Consider the following 26,149-nt stretch of genomic DNA (forward strand, 5'->3'; position numbering starts at 1 on the left):
ATCAGATCCCAGAAAAAGCCCCACTATGTAAAGACCCCCAGAACCTCTGTATCCAGACCCCAGACCAGACCCACCCTGTATATATGGCCCAGACCACACCCACCCTGTATATATGGCCCAGACCCACCCTGTATACAGACCTCAGACGAGACCCACCCTGTATATAAAGCCCAGACAAGACCCACCCTGTATACAGACCCCAGACCAGACCCACCCTGTATACAGAGCCCAGACAAGACCCACCCTGTATACAGACCCCAGACAAGGCCCACCCTGTATATATGGCCCAGACCAGGCCCATCCTGTATACAGAGCCCAGACCCACCCTGTATACAAAGCCCAGACCAGACCCACCCTGTATACAGAGCCCAGACCCACCCTGTATACAAAGCCCAGACCAGACCCACCCTGTATACAGAGCCCAGACCCACCCTGTATACAAAGCCCAGACCAGACCCACCCTGTATACAGACCCCAGACAAGACCCACCCTGTATATATGGCCCAGACCAGGCCCACCCTGTATACAGACCCCAGACCAGACCCAGCCTTTATACAAAGCCCAGACCCACCCTGCATACAGACCCCAAACCAGACCCACCCTGTATACAAAGCCCAGACCACACCCACCCTGCCTACAGACCCCAGACCAGACCCACCATATATACAGACCCCAGACCAGACCCACCCTGTATACAGACCCCAGACCACACCCACCCTGCCTACAGACCCCAGACCAGACCCACCATATATACAGACCCCAGACCAGACCCACCCTGTATACAGAGCCCAGACCAGACCCACCCTGTATACAGACCCCAGACCCACCCTGCATACAGAGCCCAGACCCACCCTGCATACAGAGCGCAGACCAGACCCACCCTGTATACAGAGCCCAGACCCACCCTGCATACAGAGCGCAGACCAGACCCACCCTGTATACAGAGCGCAGACCAGACCCACCCTGTATACAGAGCGCAGACCAGACCCACCCTGTATACAGAGCCCAGACCCACCCTGCATACAGAGCGCAGACCAGACGCACCCTGCATACAGACCCCAGACCATACCCACCCTGCATACAGAGCCCAGACCCACCCTGCATACAGAGCGCAGACCAGACCCACCCTGTATACAGAGCCCAGACCCACCCTGCATACAGAGCGCAGACCAGACCCACCCTGTATACAGAGCGCAGACCAGACCCACCCTGTATACAGAGCCCAGACTCACCCTGCATACAGAGCGCAGACCAGACGCACCCTGTATACAGAGCGCAGACCAGACCCACCCTGTATACAGAGCGCAGACCAGACCCACCCTGTATAAAGAGCCCAGACCCACCCTGCATACAGAGCGCAGACCAGACCCACCCTATATACAGAGCCCAGACCCACCCTGCATACAGAGCGCAGACCAGACCCACCCTGTATACAGAGCGCAGACCAGACCCACCCTGTATAAAGAGCCCAGACCCACCCTGCATACAGAGCGCAGACCAGACCCACCCTGTATACAGAGCCCAGACCCACCCTGCATACAGAGCGCAGACCAGACCCACCCTGCATACAGAGCCCAGACCCACCCTGTATACAGAGCCCAGACCAGACCCACCCTGTATAAAGAGCCCAGACCCACCCTGCATACAGAGCGCAGACCAGACCCACCCTATATACAGAGCCCAAACCCACCCTGTATACAGAGCGCAGACCAGACCCACCCTGTATACAGAGCCCAGACCCACCCTGTATACAGAGCCCAGACCAGACCCACCCTGTATAAAGAGCCCAGACCCACCCTGTATACAGAGCCCAGACCAGACCCACCCTGTATAAAGAGCCCAGACCCACCCTGTATACAGAGCGCAGACCAGACCCACCCTGTATACAGAGCGCAGACCAGACCCACCCTGTATAAAGAGCCCAGACCCACCCTGCATACAGAGCGCAGACCAGACCCACCCTATATACAGAGCCCAGACCCACCCTGCATACAGAGCGCAGACCAGACCCACCCTGTATACAGAGCGCAGACCAGACCCACCCTGTATAAAGAGCCCAGACCCACCCTGCATACAGAGCGCAGACCAGACCCACCCTGTATACAGAGCCCAGACCCACCCTGCATACAGAGCGCAGACCAGACCCACCCTGCATACAGAGCCCAGACCCACCCTGTATACAGAGCCCAGACCAGACCCACCCTGTATAAAGAGCCCAGACCCACCCTGCATACAGAGCGCAGACCAGACCCACCCTGTATACAGAGCCCAGACCAGACCCACCCTGTATAAAGAGCCCAGACCCACCCTGCATACAGAGCGCAGACCAGACCCACCCTATATACAGAGCCCAAACCCACCCTGTATACAGACCCCAGACCAGACCCAGCCTTTATACAAAGCCCAGACCAGGCCCACCCTGTATACAGACCCCAGACCAGAAACACCCTGTATATATGGCCCAGACCATGAGCCCAGACTAGATCCACCTGTATACAGACCTCAGTCCAGTCCCCTCCTCTATATAGAGACCCCAGACCAAACCTCTCCTCTATACAGAGCTCAGACCAGACCCACTTTGTATATGAAAAATGCCAAGCCAGACCCACCCTGTATACAGAGTCTAGACCAGACTCACTCTGTATACAGAACCAACATTATACCCCCCTGTATACAGAGCACAGACCAGAACCCTCCTGTATACATAGCCCAAAGCAGACCCACCCTTTATACAGAGCTCAGACAAGAACACGCTCTATATACAGAGCACAGACAATACCCACCCTATATACAGAGCCATGGCCTGACCCACCCTGCATACAAACCCCAGACCAGACCCATCCTGTATACAGACCCCAGACCAGATCTACCCTATATACAGACCCCAGACCAGACCCATCCAGTATACAGACCCCAGACCAGACCCACCCTATATACAGAGCCATGCCCTGACCCACCCTGCATACAAACCCCAGACCAGACCCATCCTGTATACAGACCCCAGACCAGATCTAACCTATATACAGACCCCAGACCAGACCCATCCTGTATACAGACCCCAGACCAGACCCACCCTATATACAGAGCCATGCCCTGACCCACCCTGCATACAGACCCCAGACCAGACCCACCCTATGTACAGACCCCAGACCAGACCCACCCTATATACAGACCCCAGACCAGACCTACCATATATACAGACCCCAGACCAGACCCATCCTATATACAGACCCCAGACCAGACCAATCCTTTAAACAGAGCCCAGACCCACTGTGTATAAAGAAAACCCAAAACCAGACCAACCCTGTATACAGACCCACAAACCAGACCTCCCAGGTATACAGACCCCAGACCAGACCCCTTTCTTTACAGACAGCAGACCTGACCTTCCCTTTAAACATACCCTAGGCCAGATGCTCTCTAACAAAAATCTCCAAGCAAGACCAACTCAGCATTAAGACCCCAGGTGATATCACCCTGTATATCAGACCTTGCTTGTATATAGACCAGACATTTTGTATATAGACCCTGGTCCAGACATCCCCTGTATAGACAGCAAGCCAGACCCACTATGTATATAGACCACAAAACAAAATATTAAGGAATAACAACTGTAGAAAGTTGTAGGATAAGCAGCCAAACCAGATACTCCATTTATGGACACGTGTTCCAGGGTGTTTGCCCCTCCTCAGTGCAAATTAGAGGATCTTATTTTTCAAGGTGAGAGGCCTCTGATTATTTAGATTCCCTGAGGAACATTGTATAGACTAGAAGTCTCCTTATGCCATCTTGGAGGAAACATTCCCCCTTAGACCTTGAGTCACAGGCCTCTCCTAAAACCAAGTCAAATCTCCTGCTTTGCACTGAAAAGGGGAAACATGACCAAACACGTTTCTGCAAATGGAGTTTATAGTTTGAATTCCTAACTTAAGTCATGTGGCAAGGCTTGTTACAAAGTTGATATTAAGTTTTAAGACGGAAAGGTGGCACTAGAGTTCAAGCCCTATTTTTCTCGGAAGAGGCAATTTGCATATTTAGATTCCCAGAGGAGCATTGCATGGCTTGCAAGGCTCCTTACGCCAAATTGGCATTCTACTATAACTAAGGAATGCACAAACATAATACTATATTACTAAAATAATACCGAAGAGCATAAAGGATAAATGGAAGGGAAGTCAGAGCATCATGTGATGAGGTGGCACTCTGGCTATGAGCCACAGAGATATAGCGGAGGGCACAAAGCATGGGGGCCAAGGAAATGACAAAAATGGCTTCCAGTGAAACCAGTGATCAGCCCCAGAATCATGGACCTTGGAAGCAAGGAATCCATCCCCTGCCACTTACTGTACATCCATGTGCATAAATCTTGTTCCGCTACCCCCCCATCACCGGCACCATCCTGAATATCTTACTTCCAGAGAACTCCTGTCCTCCTAAGACGAAAGAGAACTTCTTCTGCTCCTTATTGGACTTCACTCCTTGGCAGATTCCATCTCCTCCCAGCCTGGACGTCTTACTCCAGTCATTGACACTACACAGCAAGGTATCCGGAGATCTGAGCAGAGCACATATGGTAGTGCCTATTGTAGAAAATACAGGAAGCCATATTATATGGGTACATACATGTGCTCACATTGCACTGGACCAATCACAAGCAATGCTAAAAAAACAAACCCCTAAATTTCCTATGTGAAGCACTAAATCCCTCAGATATACACAGAAATACATGATACAACTCTGATTATCTGCAGCCACCACTAGAGGGAGCTCAGAAGCTAACTGCATACAGATATGTTATTGAGATCAATGGAAAGTCCGTATGCAGTGAGCTCCCTCTAGTGGTGACTGAAGATAGTGAGAATAAAAAAAAAATAATCTATCTTCAGTCACCACTAGAGGGAGCTCACTGCATACTGACTTTCCATTGAATGTAATAACAAATCTGTATGCAGTTAGCTTCTGAGCTCCCTCTAGTGGTGACTGAAGATAGTGAGAATAAAAACAAACAAAACTATCTAAGCAGGGGATATGGAGCTCTCTATCACAAAACTGGACCTCAAAGGTGAAAAATTGTAGACCCATTTAGTTTTCTTTTCATATATGTGTCCCAAATTGAATGTACAGTGGCATGTAAAAGTTTGAGCACCCCTGGACACAATTACTGTTATTGTGAACAGTTAAGCAAGTTGAAATGATCTCTAAAAGGCATAAAGTTAAAGATGACACATTTTCTTTGTAATTTTTTTCATCTTTTACATATTAAAATTAACAAAAAAAAGGAAAATGCAAAAGTTTGGACATCTTGCATGGCTAGTACCTAGTAGCACCCCCTTTGGCGAGTATCACAGCTTGTATACGCTTTTTGTTTCAATTCTTGTTTGAGGGATTTTCATCCATTCTTCCTTAGAGACGTCTTCCAGTTCTGTAAGATTCCTGCCTCGTCTTCCAGTTTTGTGAGATTCCTGCCTCGTCTTCCAGTTCTGTGAGATTCCTGCCTCGTCTTCCAGTTCTGTGAGATTCCTGGCTCGTCTTCCAGTTTTGTGAGATTCCTGGCTCGTCTTCCAGTTCTGTGAGATTCCTGCCTCGTCTTCCAGTTCTGTGAGATTCCTGGCTCATCTTCCAGTTCTGTGAGATTCCTGGCTCGTCTTCCAGTTCTGTGAGATTCCTGGCTCGTCTTCCAGTTCTGTGAGATTCCTGGCTCGTCTTCCAGTTCTGTGAGATTCCTGCTTCGTCTTCCAGTTCTATGAGATTCCTGGCTCATCTTCCAGTTCTGTGAGATTCCTGCTTCGCCTTCCAGTTCTGTGAGATTCCTGGCTCGTCTTCCAGTTCTGTGAGATTCCTGGCTCGTCTTCCAGTTCTGTGAGATTCCTGGCTCGTCTTCCAGTTCTGTGAGATTCCTGGCTCGTCTTCCAGTTCTGTGAGATTCCTGGCTCGTCTTCCAGTTCTGTGAGATTCCTGGCTCGTCTTCTAGTTCTGTGAGATTTACGGCTCGTCTTCCAGTTTTGTGAGATTCCTGGCTCGTCTTCCAGTTCTGTAAGATTCCTTGTCTTGCATGCACTGCTCTTTTGAGGTCTAGCCACAGATTTTCATTGATGTTCAGATCAGAGAACTGTGAGGGCCATTGTAAAACCTTCAGTTTGCGCCTTTGGAGGTCGTCTATTGTGAATTTTGAAGTGTGTTTAGGATCATTATCCCTTTGTACAAGCCATCCTCTTCTCTCCTCTTTTGAACTTCAGCTTTTTTTATAGACACTGTTATGTTTACATCAATAATTTGAATATTTTGAAATTGCATTGAATCCATTCTTCCCTCTACCCATGAAATGTTCCCCGTGCCATTGGCTGCAACACAACCCCAAAGCATGATTGATCCACCCCCATGCTTAATGGCTGGTGAGATGCTATTTTCCTGAAATTCTGTGCCCTTTTTTCTCCACACATACCATTGATCAGTGTGGCAAAAAAGTTCTGATTTAACCTTTTCGGTTGACTGGACTTCCAAAACGTATCATGCTTGTTTACATGATCTTTTGCGGACTTCTGCCGCTGAAGTTTATGGTGAGAAAGCAGGAGAGGTTTTCTTCTGATGACTCCTCCATGAAGGCCATATTTGTGCAGGAGTCTCTGAACAGTAGAACAATGTACCACAACTCCAGAGTCTGCTAAATCTTCCTGAAGGTCTTTTGCAGTCAGGCAGGGGTTCTGATTTGCCTCTCTAGCAATCGTACAAGCAGCTGTTACAAAAATTCGCTGTACAAAAGCTGAAGTTGAAAAGAGAATGGCTTCTACAAAAGGATATTGATCCTAAACACAAGTCAAAATCCACAATAGACCTCAAAAGGTGCAAGCTGAAGGTTTTGCAATGGCCCTCACAGTATTGTGATCTGAAAATTATTCAAAATCTGTAGCTAGACCTCAAAAGAGCAGTGCATGCAAAACGAGCCAAGAATCTCACAGAACTGGAAGATGTCTCCAAGGAAGAGCAGTGCATGCAAGATGAGCCAGGAATAACACAGACTGGAAGACTTCTCCAAGGAAGAGTAGTGCATGCAAGACGAGCCAGGAATAACACAGAACTGGAAGACATCTCCAAGGAAGAGCAGTGCATGCAAGACGAGCCAGGAATCTCACAGAACTGGAAGACGTCTCCAAGGAAGAATGGCTGAAAATAATGCAAACAATAATTGAAAGACTTTTCGCTGTTACAAAAAGCTGTAATGCAAGCAATAGGGGGTGCTACTAGATATGAACCATACAGGGTGCACAAACGTTTGCATTGGCCCATTTTCCTTTCTTGCTAATATGAAAATGTAAAATATGAAAATAAAAAAAAATGTTTGCCTGAAATACAAAGAAAATGTGTCATCTTTAACTTTATGCCTTGTAGAGACCATTTCATCTTCAACTTGCTTCACTATTCACAATAACAGTAATTTTGATCAGGGGTGACACAGGGGTGCCAGGGCATGATTTAGGTTAATGTCCATTGGCAATAACCATACGCAACCTGACCTCTTAGAGGGGATGTACTTTTTTTTTTTACCCACAAAGTATCAATGTCCCCTTTTGCTAAGTGTAGATTGTTTCTCCTTATGAAATCTGGAGTCATTACACAAACTTCCAGACTGTTTATTGTTTTCTTGTGAATCTTAATGAACTACTAATTAGAGTCAGTATTGTTCCCGGAGTCAGGAATGTTCTCATATCCTGCACAATAAACAACGCAGATCGATAGATTTCCTTCTCTATACCATAAGGTAAACAGATGAGGATGACGTGCCATCGCCCGACTCTTAGCATCAGAACCTCGGGCTGGAATCACTCGCACATCTTTGGGTCTCGTATATCAGTTTTATTCCAAGATCAACGGTATTAATTCAATTTCCTTATGTTAATAGTTCCATTACATCTGCAATATATCTAAAATGTATCTGTTCCCCTTATGGCAAGCCACTGGTGCTCAGTAAATATATATATATATATATATATATATATATATATATATATATATATATATATATATATATAAAAAATATAAATACACAGTATATAATAATATGTATTATCATTAGTATTATCATTAATAACAATAGTAATTGGTAATATTAAATTGCTCTTTAATACAGACTTTATATACATATATATCTATATATACATATCTCTCTCTTTTTATATATATATATATATATATATATATATATACACACATATATATATATATATATATTTATTTATTATAAAGCTCAGTGTATGTGTGTCCGCTAAAGGAATCCGCGCCGTCGCATTTACAATCACGAAATTTTGCACAGACGCCTCATGTGAACGTCATAGATTATGTTTGGATGTTTGGGCGGGAAAATTTAACCCAGTGCTTTCCAGTTACGCTACAAAATCCTACAGCCATTAAACTAAATGGAGCTGGAAGCTATAGGCTATAAATAGCAACTCTCAGTGGTTGCTATAGGAACAAAATAAACTGTTAGTATAAGATAGATAGACAGATAGAGACAGACAGACAGACAGAGAGACACACTGGGAAAGAGACAGCCGGCCAAAGAGACATCCCGGGAAAAGAGACATCCCGGCAAAGAGACATCCCGGTAAAGAGACATCCCAGTAAAGAGACAGCCCGGGAAAGAGACATCCCTGGAAAAGAGACATCCCGGGAAAGAGAGAACCCGGGAAAGAGAGAACCCGGGAAAGAGACAGACCAGGCAAAGAGGCAGCCGGGCAAAGAGGCAGCCGGGCAAAGAGACAGCCGGGCAAAGAGACAGCCAGGCAAAGAGACAGATGCCCAAAGAGACAGCCCGGGAAAGAGACAGCCCGGGAAAGAGACAGCCCGGGAAAGAGACAGCCCGGGAAAGAGACAGCCCGGGAAAGAGACAGCCCGGGAAAGAGACAGCCCGGGAAAGAGACAGCCCGGGAAAGAGACAGCCCGGGAAAGAGACAGCCCGGGAAAGAGACAGCCCGGGAAAGAGACAGCCCGGGAAAGAGACAGCCCGGGAAAGAGACAGCCCGGGAAAGAGACAGCCCGGGAAAGAGACAGCCCGGGAAAGAGACAGCCCGGGAAAGAGACAGCCCGGGAAAGAGACAGCCCGGGAAAGAGACAGCCCGGGAAAGAGACAGCCCGGGAAAGAGACAGCCCGGGAAAGAGACAGCCCGGGAAAGAGACAGCCCTGGAAAGAGACAGCCCTGGAAAGAGGCAGCCGGGCAAAGAGACAGCCATGGAAAGAGGCAGCCGGGCAAAGAGACAGCCATGGAAAGAGGCAGCCGGGCAAAGAGACAGCCCGGGAAAGAGACAGCCAGGCAAAGAGACAGCCCGGGAAAGAGGCAGCCGGGCAAAGAGACAGCCATGGAAAGAGGCAGCCGGGCAAAGAGACAGCCCGGGAAAGAGACAGCCCAGGAAAGAGACAGCCCAGGAAAGAGACAGCCCGGGAAAGAGACAGCCCGGGAAAGAGACAGCCCGGGAAAGAGACAGCCCGGGAAAGAGACAGCCCGGGAAAGAGACAGCCCGGGAAAGAGACAGCCCGGGAAAGAGACAGCCCGGGAAAGAGACAGCCCGGGAAAGAGACAGCCCGGGAAAGAGACAGCCCGGGAAAGAGACAGCCCGGGAAAGAGACAGCCCGGGAAAGAGACAGCCCGGGAAAGAGACAGCCCGGGAAAGAGAGAGACAGACAAATACAGTACAGAGATTGAGACAGATAGACTGATGCACAGACAGAGAGATAGAAACAGACAGACAAGGAAAGAGACAGACAGACAGCGACACACAGAGACTGGGAGAGAGATAGAGTGACAGTTACTATCCCGGGCAACGCCCGGGTACTACAGCCAGTGTATATATATATATATATATATATATATATATATATATATATATATATATATATATATATATATATATATATACCCACACACACACACACACACATATACATTAGCTGTGGTACCCAGCATTGCACGGGATAGTGACTAAGTGTCTCTCTCCCTCTCCCCTCCTCACTGTCCCTAAAGGTGGTGTCACACACAGCGACGGCGACAACGACGTCGCTGCTACGTCACCATTTTCTGTCGCTGTGTGTGACATCCAGCAACGAGCTGGCCCCTGCTGTGAGGTCGACGGTCGTTGCTGAATGTCCTGCTTCTTCTTTTGCTCATTGCTCTCCCGCTGTGAAGCACACATCGCTGTGTGTGACAGCGAGAGAGCGACGAACTGAAGCGAGCAGGGAGCAGGGATCCAGCTTCTGGCAGCCTGCGGTAAGCTGTAACCACGGTAAACATCGGGTAACCAAGAAGCCCTTTCCTTGGTTACCCGTTATTTACATTAGTTACTAGCACCGCCGCTCTCACGCTGCCAGTGCTGGCTCCCTGCTCTCCTAGCCAGGGTACACATCGGGTTAATTACCCGATGTGTACTCCGGCTACGTGAGAAGGGAGCCGGCACTGGCAGCGTGAGAGCACACCGCTTAGCGTTGGCTCCCTGCACACGTAGCCGGAGCCGGAGTACACATCGGGTAATTAACCCGATGTGTACCCTGGCTAGGAGAGCAGGGAGCCAGCGCTAAGCGTGTGCGCTGGTAACCAAGGTAAATATCGGGTAATGGTTACCTGATATTTACCTTAGTTACCAAGTGCAGCATGGCTTCCACAGCGACGCGTGTCGTTATGATCGCTGCTGCGTCTGCTGTGTTTGACAGCTAAGCAGCAATCATAACAGCGACTTACTAGGTCGCTGCTACGTCACAGAAAATGGTGACGTAACAGCGACGTCGTTGTCGCTATGTGTGAACCCAGCTTTACTCTCCCACTCGGTCTCTCTCTCACTCTATCCGTCTGTCTGTCTCTCTCTGTCTGTCTGTCTGTCTCTCTATCCATCCTATCTCATTTTACCTCACACATAAGCTTCTTATACTAAGAATGTCCTTCGTTGCCTATAATAACCAATCTCAGCTCTTACTAATGACCTGTAGCTCCCAGCTGCAATGCTTTACTGGAGGCAGGTTTTTCGGTGAATTACTATAAAGCGCGGGGTTAAATTTTCCCCTCAAAACATAGTCTATGATGTTCCCTGAGCCACATGGGGCGTCTGTGCAAAATTTTGTGATTGTAAATATAACGGTGCAGATTCCTTTAGCGGGGACACACACACACACACACACACACACACACACACAACACACAACACACAACACACACACACAACACACACACACCAGCATCTAAGGGATTATACTGCAGTCATTGTGGGTGATAACTGAATAACATGGCGTGCACCCTTGGTGTATGAATCAAGTTCACCTTCATTCACAAGCACCCGTTTTTGTTAACGTAGTATAAATGCCGCTGTTCTCCTGAATCCGGCGATGTTTTTATTTTGTTTCTGCGCCTCTCTGTTCCTGAGATATGACCTCCTTTTTCCCCATCTGTAAATCTAGCCTTGTTTGCCAAATGGGCGTCGTCCTGAAAGAGGAGTTAAGAACCAAGCCCACTTGGCAGAGAAGACTAGATTTATGTAGAGACGAGAAGGCCATATCTCAGAAACGGAGAGGCGCAGGAAGAAAAGAAAAACATCACCAAATTCAGAAGAACAGGGGCATTCACACCAGGTAAAAAATTACTTATCTAACACAAGTGATGGGTCATCATTAAAGGGGGTTGTCACTACTTTAACATTGATGATCTATCTTAAGGATAGGCCACCAATGTCTGATCGGCCAGGGTCCAACTCCCGGCACCCCCGCGGATCAGCTATACTGCCTCTATTCAAATCAATGGGAGATGCATTATATTACATTTAAAGGGGCTGTCCACTTCTGGGGACATTTATTTTCCTTTTACTTAATAGCCTGTACTTCTGGCTAAAAATTATATTTCCAATTGAGTGCCATTAAACAGTTTGCACCGTTTGCCTTCTAAAGCTTCTGCGTTCTACTATCTATTGCTGGCTCCAAAATGAGTTAACTGAGAATTCATCAGTGAGCTCACTCTAACAGGACAGTTTGTAACTCTTGTATCTGTCTTTTTCGGAGCTCTTCACACCGGATTGATCACCACAGATCACGTCAAAGTTAAATCTGCAAGAAAAGCTTTTTAGCTGATCATCCATTGATGTGACATGAACAACCCCCCCCCCCCCCCCGCACCGGGCTGTGACTCCGAGGTGCGTTACCTTGATTTAAGATGACCTGACTTAGTATGAAGCCATCGCAGCAGGAATCCTGAGCGCAGCTCTGACGACACAAGAAATATCCATCGGGTAATCTAGCGCCACCGCTGGATGGGAAAAGTACTGCACTATACGCTCCAGAAATGGCATTGGCGAAGTCTGTGCGAGTAAAACCGCTGAGATCACCAAACTCTTGTCCTGATAATTAGAACAATGGCAATTAATTATCAATTATTGTTCTGCTGCATTAATATCAAACAGGGAGGAACTGCCGGAGCAGCAATCACAAGACTACTACAACGCTGCAATTATACACAATGTATTTATGGATCAAGAGCAGAAATCTCCCACCATACCCTGACTGTTCAGTGGCTGCAATAGTGGTTTGCATTTTGGAAAGTGTCATTTTTACACTAAACATGTACACAGTGACTGCACCAGCAGAATAGTGAGTGCAGCTCTGGAGTATAATACAGGAGGTAACTCAGGATAAGTAATGTAATGTATGTACACAGGGACTGCACCAGCACAATAGTGAGTGCAGCTCTGGAGTATAATACAGGATATAACTCAGGATCAGTACAGAATCAGTAATGTAATGTATGTACACAGTGACTGCACCAGCAGAATAGTGAGTGCAGCTCTGGAGTATAATACAGAATGTAATTTAGGATCAGTACAGGATCAGTAATGTAATGTATGTGCACAGTGACTGCACCAGCAGAATAGTGAGTGCAGCTCTGGAGTATAATGCAGGAGATAACTCAGGATCAGTACAGGATCAGTAATGTAATGTATGTAAACAGTGACTGCACCAGCAGAATAGTGAGTGCAGCTCTGGAGTATAATACAGGATGTAACTCAGGATCAGTACAGGATCAGTAATGTAATGTATGTAAACAGTGACTGCACCAGCAGAATAGTGAGTGCAGCTCTGGAGTATAATACAGGATGTAACTCAGGATCAGTACAGGATTAGTAATGTAATGTATGTACACAGTGGCTGCACCAGCAGAACAGTGAGTGCAGCTCTGGATTATAATACAGGATGTAACTCAGGATCAGTGCAGGATCAGTAATGTAATGTATGTACACAGTGACTGCACCAGCAGAACAGTGAGTGCAGCTCTGGATTATAATACAGGATGTAACTCAGGATTAGTACAGGATCAGTAATGTAATGTATGTACACAGTGACTGCACCAGCAGAATAGTGAGTGCAGCTCTGGAGTATAATACAGGATGTAACTCAGGATCAGTGCAGGATCAGTAATGTAATGTATGTACACAGTGACTGCACCAGCAGAATAGTGAGTGCAGCTCTGGAGTATAATACAGGATGTAACTCAGGATCAGTGCAGGATCAGTAATGTAATGTATGTACACAGGGACTGCACCAGCACAATAGTGAGTGCAGCTCTGGAGTATAATACAGGAGGTAACTTAGGATCAGTACAGGATCAGTAATGTAATGTATGTACACAATGACTGTACCAGCAGAATAGTGAGTGCAGCTCTGGAGTATAATACAGGAGGTAACTCAGGATCAGTAATGTAATGTATGTACAGAGTGACTGCACCAGCAGAATAGTGAGTGCAGCTCTGGAGTATAATACAGGAGGTAACTCAGGATCAGTAATGTAATGGATGTACACAGTGACTGCACCAGCAGCAGAATAGTGAGTGCAGCTCTGGAGTATAATACAGGAGGTAACTCAGGATCAGTAATGTAATGTATGTACACAGTGATTGCACCAGCAGAATAGTGAGTGCAGCTCTGGAGTATAATACAGGAGGTAACTCAGGATCAGTAATGTAATGTATGTACACAGTGACTGCACCAGCAGAATAGTGAGTGCAGCTCTGGAGTATAATACAGGATCAGTACAGAATAAGCAATATAAAATATTAAAGGATGTAGATCATATTCCTTCATAAACAGTGACTTTATTTTCTTATTTTTCTATACATTTCAAAATCCTTCTTTATTTTGATATTCTCACCCCGTTTCCGGTATACAGCGACATTGTCTGCGGTCATCAGATTTATTTTATACTGGCAGCGGAGCCCGGTCACACTGGAGGAGGCCGCATTACCGAGGGCATCAGGAATCTGAAGAAGAAGAGCAATAATAAAATTATAATATCTCTGAGCTCATTTATTTCCACTATCTTCTGACCCCGCACACGACAGGACGTATCAGCACCAGCCCCGGGGGTCTTGTATTCTCAACCCTTGTCTGGAAAGTCTAAATTAAATACCAATTTGCAGCAAAAATATCCTGAAAAAACAAAATTAATGCTTTTTCCTAAAACTGAGGATGTCTTATTCTCTAGCTTCACCCAGAGCTGTATTCAGAATTCTGCAAGCTGTCACTTTCATTTGCACTGGGATGGAAAAAACGGACAAATCCTCTATATTATAGGAAATACATAGTAGTCCTTCATTCTAGAAATGAGTGGGGGTCTCATTTTGACTCACAGTAATGATATCTGCGACCCTAATAGACATAAGAGTCTTGGACAATCTGGACAATGGTCCTGTGTTAAAAAAGGAAATCACAACGGTGCCCAATATTGGTAAAGGTAAGCGGCGCCAAAAATCCCCTACGGCCGCTTCTCTCAGCTATAACTTATGGCCGCTCCTACCTGTCTGTCCGTGGAGCACATGATGTTGGATCCGTGCCTGGAGTACAGCTGACATTTCACTCCGGTGCCATTCGAAGAAACAGTGATGTAGTCACAATCATCATCCGCAGCACAATCTGCAAAAACAACAAAATAATATAACAATATGAGTCTAGACTTCTCGGGTACAATGTTTTTTGCCTAATAATATTTTTTGTAATTGGGTTACTTTGAAAATTTTGCACCGTATTTCTTCTAAAGCTATAATGGCTGCAGGATGAGTGAACTGAGAATATGTCAGTGAGCTCATTCTGCCTGCCGCATCTCTTTTGTCTTTTTTTGAGCTCCTCTCAGCTGATTTATGATGACAGACCACATCAAAGTTGAATGTGCAGGAAACAAGCTATAAAATCCCCAAAATTTTAATGAAACCCAATTATAAAATGTATGTTTGGCCCCAAATACATGCAACCTGTCTATAATAGGGCTGGACCCTCGGGCTTACCCTCCAGATCACTTACCAACAATACAGCTGAGGAGTTTCCCCCGCTTCTCCTTTACTTGCCCGGACTGATCCGCTCCCGATTCCTCATTACTGACCAGCAGATTGTCCTGGGGGACCGGCTCGAACTTCTGTAACACTTGAAGGACCATATAATATTTTTATTTTTTTTGGACATTTCAAGGGCACAATTATAGAAGGTACAGCAGCATAGCTACTAAATGTCCGGGATTTCCCGCAACGCCTGAGGTTAAAGAGGGTGTGGTTTATATAAGCCACGCCCAAAAGTGGGTGTTGCTGGGAGACGTGAGTTATTCCCACGAGGAGCAGAGGCTTTAATGGCCCCAGAAATGTTGGCCGCCATGGTGCAGGGGTTGTGGTCGCATCCTGACCTTGCAGTATGCAGGCCCCATAGGTCCCTTTAGGCCATATAACAAGACCCATACTACCAAAGACCAAAGAAAATTGGGTTCTTGTTGGAAATTTTGCATCGGGGCCTACTTTTTCTTCCTTTGTGGCAATGAGCAGAGAAGACAGACGCTCCCCAATATGAAATCTGTGCTCCATCTAGATCCAAAATTTACAGCAAAGTGTGATAACATTTAGGGAATATTAGGCCTTAAAGAGTATTCCTACGATCAGACCACACAGGGTTTGTTTGTAGTTGGTTACTATGGAGACACATTAGACTACACAGGAGCCACCATGTTTTGTTTCCTATTACATATATTAAGGCAATTAAAGGGTTATTCCCACCTCCAAGATCTTATCCCAATATGTAGTAGGTGTAATAATAAGAATATTAGTGTCGCGAGAGGGGAGGAGGGTGTCAACGCTGCGCTCTCCCACTGCTCGGGTCCGGCCGCCGCTGCTCTGCGGCTACTGCTGCTGCTCGGTGGCTCGAGCGATGGGCCGGATCCCGGGGACTCAAGCGGCGCTCCTCGTCCGTGAGTGAAAGGGGGTTTGATTTGTTGGTGGGGGATTTGATTAATGTCCGTGACGCCACCCACGGTTGTGGTGATTGTGTGGACACCACCGCTGCTCTGTCTGGGGATCCCGGGAGTGGTGGTATGGAGCAGCTAGATGTTGGTTTGCCCCTCCGTGGGTAGGGGTTTTGGTAGTCCCGGGGCCCGATGATGGGGAGGTCAGGATGGTGGACAGGCGGGTTATGGGGCCTGTGGAGGTGCAGGGACGCGGGGGCAGCGCTGTGCCGCACGGCACGGAGGTACTCACTCAGCCCAAGGATGATGACACAGTTCACGGTAAACAAACGGCTGGTTGGACGGGTCCCTCGGACGGCTACGGTGCTGATGTTCCCTGCAGTTAGCGGTGACGGTCACTTCCCTGCACCTAAGTACTGTTCTTTGGTAGCGATGGATTCCCACCGGTAACCCGCTCCCCAGCTTGGATATGAGCCGGAGGAGCCCCTCTCTTGCCCGCAGGCGCTGGCCCTGGGAAACTGGTGCCTTGACGGTGGCGGTGTCTCCCCTTCATGGTCGGACTGTTGCCTTCAATCGGCACTTTGCTGCTGGGAGACCCGGAGGTCCCCTTCACTGACGGATTTGGCAAATTATGGCGACTCCTAGCCTTGCCGGGATCCGAAAGGCCCCTGCCACTGGTGCTGGCTTCTCTTTGTATACCGCTCCAGTACCGCCGGGCCACCACCCGTCCACGGTCCTTTCGGCAACCTCCGATTAGCCTCTCCTGCAGACGGTCACCGCTGTCTGTCAACCTTGCTGTCTCAGTCCGGGGCACACACCCGGACCAACTTCAGGCTTTCAAACTGTCACTTTTCTTCTCTCACTTCCACTCCTGTCACTAGCTCCTTTACTTCCCTAGCTTGACTTCAAACTCTAAACGCTATCTCTAATCTGCCCGGTTTTCCCGCCTCCAGGACTGTGTACTCCTCGGTGGGTGGAGCCAACCGCCTGGCCCACCCCCTGGTGTGAACATCAGCCCCTGGAGGAGGGCAACAAGGATTTGTGTTCTGACCTTAGTGTTCCTGCAGGGAATGTGGGGTGTTGTCACGCTCCCCGGGTCCTCCGCTCTGCTCCCCGGGTCCTCTGCTCCGCTCCCCGGCTCACCTGCCACGCTCCCCGCTCTCCAGCCTCCAGTGCCCGCGCTTCCCAAGCCTCCTGGTCCCCGCTCCCGGCACCCGTCGGCTTCCCAGTCCCTGGTCGGCTCTGCTGCGTCCTCCTCTCAGCTTCCTGCCCTGGCTTCTGGCACCCGGGCCGCGCGCATGCGCGTTAGGGCGCGCGCGCGGTCACTGACCCTTTCTTAAAGGGCCAGTGTCCACTGACAGGAAATGATGCATACAGGTACAGGGTATAAAGGGGGTTAATGTCCAAGGGAGCGGGGCCTGTTCTTCGTGTTTTCCCAAGCTAGGAGTCAGGTCTCCTTGTGTTCTGTGAGATACTTACCTCTCTGTCTTCTAGAGCCGATCCTGCATCGCCATCCGGTCCTGCTGTATCTCGAACCCTGAACGCTGCCCATCTGCCATCCTGACAGTCCGTACCATCTCGGTTCCCTGCGGTGACCTGTCATCTCGCTCCAACGGTTCCGGACCCCGCCAGACATCATCACGGCTTCCGAACCTGAGCTCCGTCACCCGGACCACCATCAGTGACCTCGTGGTCCCAGGGACTTCTCCATTGTGTTCCAGTACACGGACTGTCCTGCTACCTAAAGTGCTCCGGCTACCGGACTCCTTTCCCTCATCGGGGAGTTCGGCCCAGTGGATCCACCTCCCGGGTCTGCCCGTCCATCTGGCCCTAACAGTAAGAACAGGCCATGGATCCCGCCGAAGCACTAGTGGCCTTGCAAGAGGAACTCCAACGCCAGCGTGAAGTCCAGACCCGCATGCTGAACTTTATGACCTCCGTGGACGCCCGCTTGAACACGCTACAAGCCTCGGTTACATCTTCAGCGCCCCGGGTCTCCACTAGTCAATCCACGGCCCCCGCTCCTGTGGCAGCCTCCTCGGATGCTTCCAGACTGCGTTTGGCCTCACCACCCCGGTACGCCGGAGATCCCAAGACCTGCAGGGGGTTTATAAACCAATGCTCCCTCCATTTCACGCAGCTGCCACATTTGTTTGCCTCCGACCAAGCCAAGGTCGCCTTCATCATGTCTCACCTAGAGGGCGAGGCACTGGCGTGGATGAACCCTTTGTGGGAGAAGGAGGACCCTATGACCAAGAACCTCCAGGAATTCCTGCAGGCCTTTCGCAGCACCTTTGACGAACCCGGACGCGCCTCCGCGTCTGCTTCATCTCTTCTCCGGTTACGTCAGGGGACTCTGACGGTGGGTCAATACGCCATCCGTTTCCGCACCTTGGCTTCAGAACTCGGGTGGAATAACGAGGCCCTAACCGCCGCCTTCTGGGAAGGACTCTCGGGTCGAATCAAAGATGAGCTGGCTGGACGTGACGTACCGTCCACCCTGGACGCCCTGATTACCCTAGCGACTCGAGTGGACATACGCTTTCAGGAGCGGTCCAAAGAGGTGTCCCGTGAGAGACGTCCGGTAAGGCATTCCTCTCCTCCACAGAAGCCCGCCGTACTCCAGTCAACGGCCTCTGGTGTCTCCATCCATGAGCCCATGCAGATCGACCGTGTGCGACAGTCAGAACAACGCCGAGCAGAGCGGCTCGCCAAGGGTCTCTGCTTCTACTGCGGAGAGGGCACACACCTGCTACGCTCCTGTCCAGAGAGGCCGGGAAACTCCAAAGCCTAGGGTTGGTAGGAGAGGCCACCCTAGGTGCTGGGACTCTCTCAGACCCAGTTACATGGACTGTGCAAGTGACAACGGGAGAGACGCGGTTTACGGCTGAGGCGTACCTCGATTCTGGGGCAGCAGGCAATTTCATCCAGCAGGCCACGGTGGACAAATACCAGGTGCCTGTTACTCCACTCGCCAAGCCTCTTGTGATTGCCTCTGTGGATGGGAGACCCCTCTCTGACACCATCTCCTGGATCACCAAGCCGCTTGAACTGCGTATCGGTGCTCTGCACACCGAGAACATTGCTCTCTACGTCCTCCCACATATGTCACATCAAATCCTGCTGGGCCTTCCTTGGTTGCGGACACACGAGCCTTCAGTCAGCTGGGGCACTGGCGATATCACTCGATGGGGGTCTTCTTGCCATGAGAACTGTCTGAAGACCATACAACCTATCCGGCGATCTCCGGTTCCCGAGTCCCTACCGGGACTGCCCTCAGCCTATTGGTCCTTCGTGGACGTCTTTGATAAGGAGTCCGAAGTACTTCCGCCACATCGTCCTTACGATTGTGCCATTGATCTGCTTCCGGGAACTACACCACCTCGAGGACGGATATATCCACTGTCTCCAGCCGAAACAAGGGCCATGTCTACGTACATCACAGAGAGCCTGGCTAAGGGATTCATTCGGAGATCCTCCTCTCCTGCTGGAGCAGGCTTCTTCTTCGTAAAGAAGAAAGAGGGCGACCTACGCCCATGTATAGACTACCGGGGATTGAACCTAATCACCGTAAAAAACAAGTACCCCCTGCCGCTCATCCCCGAATTGTTTGATCGGCTCAGAGGAGCTCGTGTGTTCACCAAGTTGGACCTTCGGGGTGCCTACAACCTGGTCCGTATCCGCTCAGGGGATGAATGGAAGACCGCGTTCAACACTCGCGATGGGCACTATGAATACTGCGTGATGCCCTTCGGCCTGTGTAACGCACCAGCAGTCTTCCAAGAATTAGTGAACGATGTGTTCCGGGACCTTCTCTATGTTTGTGTGGTGGTATATCTGGATGACATCCTTGTCTTCTCTCCGGACCTCCAGACCCACCGAGAGAACGTGCAACTGGTTCTACAAAGACTGAGAGAGAATCGTCTGTACGCCAAGTACGAGAAGTGCGTCTTCGAACAGTCTTCTCTCCCCTTCCTGGGTTACCTCATCACCGATACCGGACTGCAGATGGATCCAAAGAAGGTCTCTTCCGTTCTCAACTGGCCTCCTCCTTCTGGACTGAAGGCAATCCAACGCTTTCTGGGATTTGCCAACTATTACCGCCAGTTTATTCCTCACTTCTCGGCTCTGACTGCTCCTCTTTCCGCCTTGACCAAGAAGGGGGCTAATCCAAAGGACTGGTCATCTGCGGCCGACGCCGCGTTTGGCTCTCTAAAGCGAGCCTTTGCCTACTCTCCTGTACTCCATCGTCCAGAGTTAAACCGCCAGTTCACCTTGGAGGTGGATGCCTCCTCCTCGGGAGCCGGAGCAGTGCTCATGCAGAAGTCCTCCTCCGGAAAGATGGTGACTTGCGTTTTTTTCTCCAAGAGCTTCTCAGCGCCTGAACGCAACTACACCATCGGTGACCGAGAGCTGTTGGCAGTCAAACTGGCTCTGGAGGAATGGCGCTATCTTCTGGAAGGAGCAGTGTACCCCGTCATTATTTACACGGACCACAAAAACCTGGAATACCTGCGGACGGCTCAGCGACTGAACCCACGGCAAGCCAGGTGGTCCTTGTTCTTTGCCCGGTTCGACTTCCAGCTCCATTTCCGACCCGCGAACAAGAATGTATGCGCTGATGCCTTGTCTAGGTCTTTCATGCCCATGGAGCAGGAGGAAGAGACATCCCAACCCATCATCTGCCCTAGTAAGATCATTCCGGTGGCTCCTGTCACTCTGGCCCAGATACCGCCTGGGAAGACCTATGTCTCTGAGACTGACAGGCAAAGAGTGTTACACTGGGGCCATGCCTCGAAAACAGCCGGTCATGCAGGTCAGAAGAGAACATGGAGTGCGATTGCACGTCATTACTGGTGGCCATCTCTTCGCACGGACGTCGCCTCTTTTGTCTCTGCCTGCTCCTCCTGTGCCAGGAACAAGTCTCCCAAACACCTGCCATATGGCCGTCTTCTGCCTCTGCCCATACCCTCAGTTCCCTGGCAACACATAGCGATGGACTTTATTACGGACTTGCCATTGTCCTCCGGACACACAGTCATATGGGTCGTGGTGGATCGGTTCTCTAAAATGGCCCATTTCGTTCCTATGGCTGGACTACCCTCTGCCCAGGAACTCGCGGACGCCTATATACATCACATCTTCCGCTTGCATGGCTTTCCATCACACATAGTGTCCGACAGAGGAACTCAGTTCACCTCCCGCTTCTGGAGGGCTCTCTGTAAACATCTGGGAGTGACTCTGGACTTTTCTTCGGCCTACCATCCTCAGTCGAACGGCCAAGTGGAACGGGTCAATCAGATATTGACCTCTTTCTTACGTCACTACGTCAACGCCCATCATGACGATTGGTCCACGCTTCTTCCTTGGGCTGAATTCTCCCATAATCATCACGTCAGTGAGTCCTCCTCCAGTTCTCCCTTTCATGTCGTCTACGGACTTCAGCCGTCTGTCCCATTGCCTGTATCCTCTTCCTCGGACATCCCTGCTGCTGATGCAGTACTCCGTGACTTTACAACCATTTGGGACTCAGTTAAGGCCTCCCTTGCACGTGCATCCCTGCGGATGAAGAGACACGCGGACAAGAGACGTCTGGATCCTCCGTGTTTCTCTCCGGGAGATCTCGTCTGGCTTGCTTCCAAATACATCCGACTGAAGATACCCTCCTACAAGCTGGGACCTCGCTACATCGGACCGTTTAAAATCCTCGGCAAGATCAATGAGGTCTCCTACAAACTACAGCTCCCGGCCACGATGAGGATACCCAACTCCTTCCACGTGTCTCTGCTCAAGCCGGTTGTCCTTGGTCCCTTCTCCGCTGCCGCCAGTCCGGCTCCTCCTCCTATTGCTGAGGACGACATCTATGCGGTAAGGGATATCGTGGCCATGAAGACCGTACGAGGTCGACAGTTCTTCCTGGTGGACTGGGAAGGGTATGGTCCTGAGGATAGGTCCTGGGAGCCCAGGGAGAACGTGGGCACTCCTCTGATCCGTGCCTTCCTGTCCCGGTTGCGGGGAGGGGGGCGTGGGGGGGGGGTACTGTCACGCTCCCCGGGTCCTCCGCTCCGCTCCCCGGGTCCTCTGCTCCGCTCCCCGGGTCCTCTGCTCCGCTCCCCGGCTCACCTGCCACGCTCCCCGCTCTCCAGCCTCCAGTGCTCGCGCTTCCCAAGCCTCCTGGTCCCCGCTCCCGGCGCCCGTCGGCTTCCCAGTCCCTGGTCGGCTCTGCTGCGTCCTCCTCTCAGCTTCCTGCCCTGGCTTCTGGCACCCGGGCCGCGCTCATGCGCGTTAGGGCGCGTGCGCGGTCACTGACCCTTTCTTAAAGGGCCAGTGTCCACTGACAGGAAATGATGCATACAGGTACAGGGTATAAAGGGGGTTAATGTCCAAGGGAGCGGGGCCTGTTCTTCGTGTTTTCCCAAGCTAGGAGTCAGGTCTCCTTGTGTTCTGTGAGATACTTACCTCTCTGTCTTCTAGAGCCGATCCTGCATCGCCATCCGGTCCTGCTGTATCTCGAACCCCGAACGCTGCCCATCTGCCATCCTGACAGTCCGTACCATCTCGGTTCCCTGCGGTGACCTGTCATCTCGCTCCAACGGTTCCGGACCCCGCCAGACATCATCACGGCTTCCGAACCTGAGCTCCGTCACCCGGACCACCATCAGTGACCTCGTGGTCCCAGGGACTTCTCCATTGTGTTCCAGTACACGGACTGTCCTGCTACCTAAAGTGCTCCGGCTACCGGACTCCTTTCCCTCATCGGGGAGTTCGGCCCAGTGGATCCACCTCCCGGGTCTTCCCGTCCATCTGGCCCTAACAGGTGTGTGGTGGTGTTGTGAGCTGTGACCCCTGGCTTGCCCAGGGCGTCACATTCCCCCTTAGCAAAACGCAGACCGTCCTCGGGCTGCCCGTCCAACACCGGTTTTATTTTCCTTTTTTTTTTTCTGAAAGATAAAAACGGTAACACATATACAGGTATATTAAAATCATCCCACAACGGGAGGCACTTTGCTTAAACGTTACGGTAACAAACGGTTGCGGCTGCCGGTCTCTCCCACCCAAGTAACCTGGCCCTGATGCTGCCCCTAAGAAACAGGCAGCACCCCTTGACCCCAGTCCTGAACCAAGTTACCCGAGCGGGATCTGTCCTTCCCCGCCAGAGGGTAGCCACCGGTTCCGGTGGTGGCTGGGCCCCAGCCTGCTCTACTGCGGGTCCTCCCTCCAATCTGCCTCTCCGGAGGCGGTACGGTGGCAGTTGCAACAAAAACACATTTACAAGCCACTAACGTTTTTGTGGTTGCCCTGCAAGTTCACGGGCTTGTCCATAGGAGTTCCTATGCCAAACTTTTCAAGCGGTCCCCACGGGGACAACGGTGCCGGCAACGGCCGGTTTTCCAAATCACAGGTTAATCAGGTGACTTTTCGGTTATCACACATTTTCATTTTTCATCTTTTGCAAACTTTAAAACTTTTCAAACTGGTGGTTCCAACGGGGACTGCTGCAGCGGGTCTCCGCTGAACTTGAGGCGGCTACCACCGCAGGGGGTCGGCCCACTCAGGGACCGAGCGGTACATGGGGTTTTCCCTCCATTGGCAGTTCAACCCCGAACCACTGACAGCCGTTGGGAACGGCGGCGGAGGCAGCATACTTGGGACCTCTTCTTCCATCAACGGCATTCTCCCCGGACCCCCGGCCGCAGTGCTGATGTCCGTCTCCCACTCAATCAGGGCCGGTTCTGGGGTTTGGGTGGACTGATCGCGACGTGGCACGGCCGCAGCGGCCCCTTGCTCACGGGCCCCTACTACGGCAACCATTCTGCGCATCTCCGCTTTCCAATCCATCAGCTGCTGCAGGCTCTGCGCCCTCACCTTCAAGCAGAACCGACCCAGTTCCCGCTCCGGCCACTCAGCGGTCCCGGCGGGGAGCTCACCCGGGCCGCAGTCACCAAAGGCTACTCCCCCTCTTTTTCCCCAGAGCTTGGGTGCTCCGGCGGCGGGTATTCCCGCGCTCCAATTCGAGGACGCCGCCATTTCTCCATCCGCGTCCCCCTTAGCCTCTTTCCGGCTCCTCCTCTATCGGGGCGGGGTTTTGGCCTTCGCGCCTCTATTACTCGAGAAGACGCTCGAGCGGGAACTTTTCGCGCCAAAGATGGCGGCTTCTGAAATTTTCTGGCCGGACACCTCCGGCGGTAACAAGGCGCACCTCTACCAGACGGCAGAGCGGTAAGATCCTGTTCGTGACGCCAAGTTGTCGCGGGCGGGGAGGAGGGTGTCAACGCTGCGCTCTCCCACTGCTCGGGTCCGGCCGCCGCTGCTCTGCGGCTACTGCTGCTGCTCGGTTTCTCGAGCGATGGGCCGGATCCCAGGGACTCGAGCGGCGCTCCTCGCCCGTGAGTGAAAGGGGGTTTGATTTGTTGGTGGGGGATTTGATTAATGTCCGTGACGCCACCCACGGTTGTGGTGATTGTGTGGACACCACCGCTGCTCTGTCTGGGGATCCCGGGAGTGGTGGTATGGAGCAGCTAGATGTTGGTTTGCCCCTCCGTGGGTAGGGCTTTTGGTAGTCCCGGGGCCTGATGATGGGGAGGTCAGGATGGTGGACAGGCGGGTTATGGGGCCTGTGGAGGTGCAGAGACGCAGGGGCAGCGCTGTGCCGCACGGCACGGAGGTACTCACTCAGCCCAAGGATGATGACACAGTTCACGGTAAACAAACGGCTGGTTGGACGGGTCTCTCGGACGGCCACGGTGATGATGTTCCCTGCAGTTAGCGGTGACGGTCACTTCCCTGCACCTAAGTACTGTTCTTTGGTAGCGATGGATTCCCACCGGTAACCCGCTCCCCAGCTTGGATATGAGCCGGAGGAGCCCCTCTCTTGCCCACAGGCGCTGGCCCTGGGAAACTGGTGCCTTGGCGGTGGCGGTGTCTCCCCTTCACGGTCGGACTGTTGCCTTCAATCGGGACTTTGCTGCTGGGAGACCCGGAGGTCCCCTTCACTGACGGATTTGGCAAATTATGGCGACTCCTAGCCTTGCCGGGATCCGAAAGGCCCCTTCCACTGGTGCTGGCTTCTCTTTGCATACCGCTCCGGTACCGCCGGGCCACCACCCGTCCACGGTCCTTTCGGCAACCTCCGATTAGCCTCTCCTGCAGACGGCCACCAACTTCAGGCTTTCAAACTGTCACTTTTCTTCTCTCACTTCCACTCCTGTCACTAGCTCCTTCACTTCCCTAGTTTGACTTCAAACTTCAAACTCTAAACTCTATCTCTAATCTGCCCGGTTTTCCCGCCTCCAGGGCTGTGAACTCCTCGGTGGGTGGAGCCAACCGCCTGGCCCACCCCCTGGTGTGGACATCAGCCCCTGGAGGAGGGCAAAAAGGATTTGTGTTCTGACCTTGGTGTTCCTGCAGGGAATGTGGGGTGTGTGGTGGTGTTGTGACCTGTGACCCCTGGCTTGCCCAGGGCGTCACATTAGCAAATGCCTCCATTTAGAAATGTAGTATAGTTCTCCTGATATAACCATGTCTCTTACTTCATGTGCAGGGCAATAAAGGACCTTAGGTATCCATGGTTACAACCCTGAGGAACTAACTAACTTACTGCTGTGACTATACTGAATGCGTGGTTGTAACCATGGATACCTAAGGTCCTGCAATGCCCTAAACCTGAGGGAATCAACATAGTGAATCAGAAGAACTATACTACATTTCTAATTGGAGGTATTTGCTAATATTATTATTATTATTATTATTATTATTACACCTACTACATATTGGGATAGGATCTTGGATGGGAATATCCCTTTAATTGCCTTAATATATATATCCTGCGAAACAAAATATGGTGGAGCATGAGTATGTGGTGTTATTTTTTTATTGTGGGGGCATTGTGGGGGTTCAAACTGTATATAAGATGC

The 26,149-nt window shown here is 50.7% G+C and overlaps 1 protein-coding gene across 1 annotated transcript in view; it reads right to left on the reverse strand.

Moving 5' to 3' along the window:
* TG (thyroglobulin) overlaps positions 1–26,149 on the reverse strand; it is a 221,975-nt gene that overhangs the window by 113,804 nt on the left and 82,022 nt on the right. The window contains exons 23-27 of the mRNA XM_075316012.1: positions 15,314–15,433; positions 14,814–14,929; positions 14,169–14,277; positions 12,169–12,363; positions 4,413–4,580 (exon numbers count right to left, since the gene is read on the reverse strand). Coding sequence (XP_075172127.1) covers positions 4,413–4,580; positions 12,169–12,363; positions 14,169–14,277; positions 14,814–14,929; positions 15,314–15,433 — 708 coding nt within the window. The remainder of the gene's footprint in view (positions 1–4,412; positions 4,581–12,168; positions 12,364–14,168; positions 14,278–14,813; positions 14,930–15,313; positions 15,434–26,149) is intronic.

Source organism: Anomaloglossus baeobatrachus, chromosome 6 (assembly GCF_048569485.1).
Source record: "Anomaloglossus baeobatrachus isolate aAnoBae1 chromosome 6, aAnoBae1.hap1, whole genome shotgun sequence".
Lineage (NCBI taxonomy): Eukaryota > Metazoa > Chordata > Amphibia > Anura > Aromobatidae > Anomaloglossus > Anomaloglossus baeobatrachus.